The sequence below is a fragment of the Palaemon carinicauda genome, chromosome 33 (genome assembly GCF_036898095.1).
Source record: "Palaemon carinicauda isolate YSFRI2023 chromosome 33, ASM3689809v2, whole genome shotgun sequence".
Taxonomy (NCBI): Eukaryota; Metazoa; Arthropoda; class Malacostraca; order Decapoda; family Palaemonidae; genus Palaemon; species Palaemon carinicauda.
Window position 1 is genome coordinate 64,642,283 of NC_090757.1, and position 7,099 is coordinate 64,649,381.

At 35.7% G+C, this 7,099-nt stretch overlaps 1 protein-coding gene across 1 annotated transcript; it reads left to right on the plus strand.

The window, feature by feature from the left end:
• The first annotated feature begins 4,302 nt into the window (after window positions 1-4,302).
• Window positions 4,303-5,061, plus strand: LOC137626212 (splicing regulatory glutamine/lysine-rich protein 1-like). Its single transcript, XM_068357286.1, has 2 exons — window positions 4,303-4,639; window positions 4,736-5,061. Exons 1-2 carry the CDS (start codon window positions 4,303-4,305, stop codon window positions 5,059-5,061), a joined length of 663 nt encoding a protein of 220 aa, XP_068213387.1.
• Window positions 5,062-7,099: the final 2,038 nt, after the last annotated feature.

Consider the following 7,099-nt stretch of genomic DNA (forward strand, 5'->3'; position numbering starts at 1 on the left):
CTGTTATTGGCAGTGAGCCTATCCTTATGATTAGAAGCAAGGCTTTTTTTTTTTTCTTATTTTGCATGACCTCGTCTTTACATGCTGGAGTTCTATCAGGGAACTTTTAGAATATCACCAGCGCCATTTACAAACAGTTATTACGTTATGTTTATAATTGCTTTATCCGAGTGTTATCCGTCACAGATGTCACCTAACGTAACGCATCATACTGATTAATCTTTGCGACTAATATGACGAAAACAGTGGTTTACACTAAGCCGTAATGGGAAGCAATTATATTTTGCACGTGTAATGTGTTGAAGCAAGTTGTGTTTCATTTATCAAATGACATTAGGGCAGATTTTTTTATCTGATTTTGCACTTATTTTTAGAACGTAATTTTTGCAGCAATTACTCAACTGCTTTACATTATCAAGTAGTTTCCTTTTCCTTTTTGCAAGACTCCTTTTTATCAAATCTGACCAAAACTAAGTTATGTTATATAATTCTATTTACCAATTTACTTAGATCTTTCAATTTATGTTGGACGGTTTGAAAGACATCGATACTCAAGCGAATGCAATATACCGATTTGGCTAAAATTATTGTATCTTTTTCTCTGAAGGTATTTGAGGTAATAGCAAAACCTATAGGTATGTGACTGAACAGTGTTTCTCATCTAATTGCCACCGAGAACAGCTTTCTGCTTTCCCATATTCACAAGATATTTTAGTTTCCATATGTATGAGGAAAAAAAACTCTTTCCATCAATGTTTTTAGTAAAGGATTCTAACACAGGCTCGGTTTCTACAGAGTGGTAAAATTCTTCACCCTTTTCCCTTATCATATTTAGAGGATTTCTTGAAAAGGGGGGCTGAAATGTTGATTAAATGGGAAGTTGAATAACCATTGTCTAGCTGCTGTGTTTATCTATTTTTTTTTTCTTAGTGGGTATGACCCGTATGTCTTTTTTTTTTTGTGATACATTGCTTTTCTTATTAAAAAAAAATCCTACAGATGCAGAATCCATTTCTCTTCGAGCTACTCATGCATAAAAAATCAAATAAAAGAACGAAGTACAACAAACAAATTCGCCAATGAAAAAATCTATAAGCTCATAGACTAATATAAAAATTATATAAAAAATTCTAGAAAGAATTAGTTGCATATCCTAATATATTAAAATAGCTACTTTATGTAGTAGATATTATTCCGTTTAAGGATCTATTGGTAATTATTTACAACACCACGCTCTCCATTTACCCCAAACTAATGCAATCCTGCAGTTCTCATCTTCTTGCACAGTAATTAGGTGGTTACTTAAATCCTGGGAAAGCAATAATTAGCAAGATATGTTGAGGAAGGGGGAAGGGGTTATAAAAAGAAAATAGCTCTGTTTCCTCACTAAACGACTTAGGACTGACATGTCAACATAGTCAACCAAACAGAATTCGTGATGCCAGCGTACATAAACAGAAGTTCGTGATGCCAGTGGACATTTGATATACTGTATATTCAAAATTTACTTAATCAAAAATTTAGTGATTACTCAAAAGTGTCACCATTTGTAAACTGCATATTTCATGGACACTTTTGAGTAGTTAATCCATTTTAATTAAGTATATTTTGAATATACAGTATATCAATTGTACGCTGACATCACGAACTTCTGTTTATGTACGCTGCCATCACGAATTCTGTTTGGTTGACTATGTTAACAACTTGACATGTGAGTTTCAAGTCGTTTAGTTGGGAAACCAAGCTATTTTCTTTTTATAACTCCCTTCCCCTTCCTCAACATATCTTGCTAATTATTGCTTTCCCAGAATTTAGATAACCACCTAATTACTGTGCAAGAAGATGAGAACTGCAGGATTGCATTAGTTTGGAGTAAATGGAGAGTGTGGTGTTGTAAACAATTACCATTTTTTTATGGTTTTTAAGTTGAATGTGTAAAAAGAGGAAAATTTCCTTTTGCTCCCTATTACATATAAACATATGCTCTCTCTCTCTCTCTCTCTCTCTCTCTCTCTCTCTCTCTCTCTCTCTCTCTCTCTCTCTCTCTCTGTCCAAAGTCATCAAAGAGCTTGCAGAAATCCATGGCTAAACCCTTTGCTAAGATGGACTGAAGTTTCTTTTTTAAAAAAGGCGAGGTTTTCTAAAAAAAAAGAAAATGTATATACATAAAAACTCCGAACTCTTTTCTTAACATCGCACAAGTTTGAATGGCATCAATTTTATGACGCCTGATCCCAGAAAAGCAGCTTGAAATAACTCTCTCTCTCTCTCTCTCTCTCTCTCTCTCTCTCTCTCTCTCTCTCTCTCTCTCTCTCTCTCTCTCTCTCTCTCTCTCTCGCTTAATATAATGTGACATTGGAAATAAGAAGATGATTAAGAAGTTGCACACATTGCAAAGAAGAAGACGAAAAAGATGCAGACATTGGGAAGAAAAAGAAGATGAAGACATTAGAAAAAAAAAGGAGAAGAAGAAGGAGACGCAGACATTGGGAAGAAGAAGAAGATGCAGACATTGGAAAGGAGAAGAAGAAGAAGATGTAGACATTGGAAAGAACAAGAGAAGGAAGAAGATGCAGACATTAGGAAAAGAAGATGCAAACACTGGAAATAAGAAGAAGATGCAGACGCTGGGAAGAAGAAGAAGATGCAGACACTGGAAAGAATAAGAAAACAAAGGAGATGCCGACATTGGAAAGAAGAAGAAGACGAAGAAAAGGATGACATTGGAAACAAGAAGATGAAAAATATGTAGTCATTGGAAAGAAGTCGGCGGAAAATGCAGACATTGGAAAGAAGAAGATGCAGACACTGGAAAGAAGAAGAAGGTGCAGATTTTGGAAATGAGAAGATGAGTAAGAAGATGCATACATTTGAAAGAAGACGACGAAGAAGATGCAGACATTGGGAAGAAGACAAAGAAGATGCAGGCAATGGAAAGGTGATGAGGAAGAAGATGCAGACATTGGGAAGAAGAAGAAGATGCACACACTGGGAAGAAGAAGAATATGTAGACATTGGAAATAAGATTAGGAAGAAGATGCAGACATTGGGAAGAAGACGAAGATGCAGACACTGAGAAGAAGAATAATATTTAGACATTAGATGCGGACATTGAAAAGAAGTTGCAGACATTGGGACGAAATTGCAGACATTGGAAAGAAAAAGAGGAGGAAGGAGATACAGCCATTAGGAAGATGAAGAAGATGCAGACACTAGAAAGAAAAAGAAGAAGATGCAGACACTGGAAAGAAGAAGAAGATGCAGACACTGGAAAGAAAAAGAAGAAGATGCAGACACTGGAAAGAAGAAGATGCAGACACTGGAAAGCAGAAGAAGAAGATGCAGACACTGGAAAGCAGAAGAAGAAGATGCAGATATTGGAAATAAGAAGATGAGAAAGACGTTGCAGACATTGGAGAGAAGAAGACGAAGAAGATGCAGACACCGGAAAGAAGAAGAAGATGAAGAAGATGCACACATTGGAAAGAAGAGTCACAAGATGATGCAGACACTGGAAAGAAGAAGATGAGGAAAAAGAAGCAGACATTGGGAAAAAGAAGATGCAGGCACTGGAAAGAAGAAGAAGAAGAAGATGCAGACATTGGAAAGAAGTAGACGAAGAAGATGCAGACATTGGAGAGAAGTAGACAAAGAAGATGCGGACATTGGAAAGAAGAAGATGAGGAAAAAGAGGCAGACATTAGGAAGAACATGCAGACACTGGAAAGAAGAAGATAAAGAAGATAGAGACAATCGGAAGAGGAAGAAGACGCAGACGTTAGAAAGAAGAAGACGAAGAAGATGTAGACATTCGGAAGAAGAAGATGCAGACATTGGAAAAAAGAAGACCAAAAACATGCAGACATTCGGAAAAAAGAAGATGATGCAGACACTGGGAAAAAGAAGACGAAGAAGATGCAGACATAAGGAGGCCAGAGAACTTTAAATCATTCAATCGTTTGGAAGAAGATGTAGACATTGGAAAGAAGAAAAAGAAGAAGAAGAAGAAGAAGAAGAAGAAGAAGAAGAAGAAGAAGAAGAAGAAAAGGCAGAAGAAGAAGAAGAAGAAGAAGCAGACATGCGAAAGAGAAAGAAGAAGAAAAAAAGAAAAAAGATGAAGAAAAAGAAAACAAAAAAGACGAAGAAAAAGAAGTAGACATTCGGAAGAAGAAGAAAAAGAAGAGGAAAGAAGCAAACATTCGGAAGAGGAAGAATAAGAAGCAGACATTAGAAAGAAGAAGTAGACGAAGAAGATGCAGACATCAGGAAGAAGAAGAAGATGCAGACATTAGACAGAAGAAGATGAGGAAGAACAAGATGCAGACACTAAAAAGAAGACGAAAAAAATGCAGATATTGGGAAGAGGAAGAAGACGAAGAAGATGCAGAAAATGGGAAGAAGAATAAGATGCAGGTATTGGAACGAAGAAGACGAAGAAGATGCAGACATTACAAAGAAGAAGAAGACAAAGATGCAGAAATGGAAAAAAAGACGACGAAGAAGGGCCAGACATTCAGAAGAAGAAAAAGATATAGACATTGGGAAGAAGAATATGCAGACAAAGGAAAGAAGAAGAAGACTGAGAAGATGCAGATATTAGAAAGAAGAAGAAGAAGAAGAAGAAGAAGAAGAAGAAGAAGTAGGAGACATTTTGGAAGAAAAAGAAGAAGAGGGACGAAGCAGACATTCGGAAGAAGAAGAAGAAGAAGAAGCAGCAGACATTCGGAAAAGTAAGAAGAAGAAGAAGAAGAAGAAGAAGAAGAAGAAGCGGACATTCAGAAGAAGAAGAAGAAGAAGAAGAAGAAGAAGAAGAAGAAGAAGCACACATTCGAAAGAAGAAGAAGAAGAAGCTGCAGCAGACAACTGGAAGAAAAATACGATGACATTTGGAAGAAAAAGACGATGACATTTGGAAGAAGAAGAAGGAGAAGAAGAAGACAATCGCAAAAAGAAAAAGATAAAGATCAGACTATCAAAGAAGAAAAAGAAGGAGCAGACAATCCGAAGAAGAAAAAGAAGAAGAAGAAGAAGAAGAAGAAGAAGGAGAAGAATTCTTCATGAGTAGTCGAGTTAGAGGAAGAGGATCAGGAGGGAGAGTTGTTTGAACTTGAATTAGAACGGTTGGGGCTTTCTCGTAGCCAGAACAAAAGCCGGTGTGTCTGGCATCAAGTACGACACTAAAAACAAATAAGACCAAAGTTCTGTCTTTGACCCTTCTCGAGCAAAGAAAACTTTTGAATTTTAACCCCTTCTGATTTGAGCCTCGGTTAATATGTGTCTTAGGCATGCAGAGTCACACACATTGAAACACAGATAGCATCTATAACTATGTAGTCTTCTTTTAGAATAAGGTAAAAGAAAAGTAAATACAAAACGTAATGAAACTGATAATTATACGTCTAGTGCAAGATGATATGTTTCATGAAACTTTGAGAATGAATGGCTGGAAGCTTTGCTTGCATGAGTTGTGTGCGCGGATCTATATTTATGTTTAGAGTATCCAAAACCTACTTTTTCTGTAGGTCTTGTATGCACACACAACCATATATATATATATATATATATATATATATATATATATATATATATATATATATATATATATATATATATATATATATATATATATATTGTCACCCACCTGCCAGATTGGCATCTTAATTTTGTATATAGCTCTAATTTTAATTTTTTTGTGGAAAGGTTCAGTTCATTCCTGTTCCTGTTTTTAAAATCCCCGGCTGTATCTTTAGTTATCCTTTTTTTTTAGAGTGCTTTTGTTTGCCCCGCCTTCTTAAGTTTTCTTCGGACCACCTATTTCATGCATAGTTAGTCTCACCTGGTCCTCTACTGTGATAAGTGTCCTATTGGAGTAGCTGTCTTCTTATTCTTCAGTTTCTGTAATGTATTAATATTCTTTTATATAAATCTTGAGTGAACCTTAGTGAAACTGATAATGTAACTTATATTTAGAATTTAGTATATTAAGGTTTATTGATCTTGGTTTTGTGCGGTGCAGGATTGAATGTTTCCTGGTTTATGCGGTAAGAAAGGGATTAACATAATTATGTAAACTGTTTAAATATTAAATTGTTCATTTTTGTTCTGTTTTGAAATTAAACCTTTCCTTACTTTTTATTCTCCGAATCTTGGCCATAAAGCCGTCACATAAATTGGGGGCCTACTGGGATCTATCTCGTTTACTGTATTGAGGATTCATTCAGTTTGACAATTGTCGCCACAAATAGTGTTCAATATTTTTAGTTTCACTCAAGATTTATTATAAACATTCTGAATACCCGTTATTAGGGTTAATGATATATATGTGCGCACTGTGAAACCATTTTCGTTTTATTGTTTATTGACGGTTTGCTCTTTTGAGTAATGTTAACGCAGTAGTATATTTTTCATTTTCGCCCTCACTGAGTTGACGACTCCTCGAGACTCATGAGAGCTATCCGGAATCTCTTACCCATATTTTGTCCTTATATAATTGCAACTACGACTTGTGCAGTCATTTCCCCTGGGTTGGAAGATACCAGTATCACGTAGTTTAGACGATAGGTGAGGAATCATTTAAACCTTTATTTAGTTTATTTTTTCTCTGCGCCGACGTTCAAAGTTTGTAAGTTGTCATTCAAGTTGTTTGGAGTGAATAACTCTTGTTTAGGACCAACGGGTTAGTTTCTTAGTTCCTCCATATCAGCTTGAATCGGGAATGTAAAAATTGTTTTCACTCCCTCGTGTTCTTTATTACCTTTTGCTTTCGAATCGGGACTGTCCCTTTTCCCTAATAACCCTAACGTAATCTTATTACTTGTAATGCTTGTTGTTTAATTTTGTCGGGAAACTATAAACTCGCTAACATGATAATTTTGTATTGTGGTTTGTAATGCATTTACTTGAATGGCAGCAGGAAAATGTTAGTATATTATAATTGTAAAACAGGAATTCAATTGTTTACTAAAGGAAGTTTTCTTTAACTTTAACCATGGCTCAATTTAATATTCAGAAGTTTGCTGCGGATCCCTCTGCTGAGTTAGCTAGTATCCCAAATGCTAAGAAACTAGAGCTTCTCGAGGTAGCTAGTAATTTTTCAATT

Excerpts from the sequence above, each read along its gene's own strand:
- LOC137626212 (XM_068357286.1), top strand. The coding sequence starts at position 4,303 with ATGAGGAAGAACAAGATGCAGACACTAAAAAGAAGACGAAAAAAATGC. Across the intron at positions 4,640-4,735 it reads AAGAAGAAGAAGAAGAAGAA|AAGAAGAAGAAGAAGAAGAA; the intron begins GTAGGAGACATT and ends CGGAAAAGTAAG.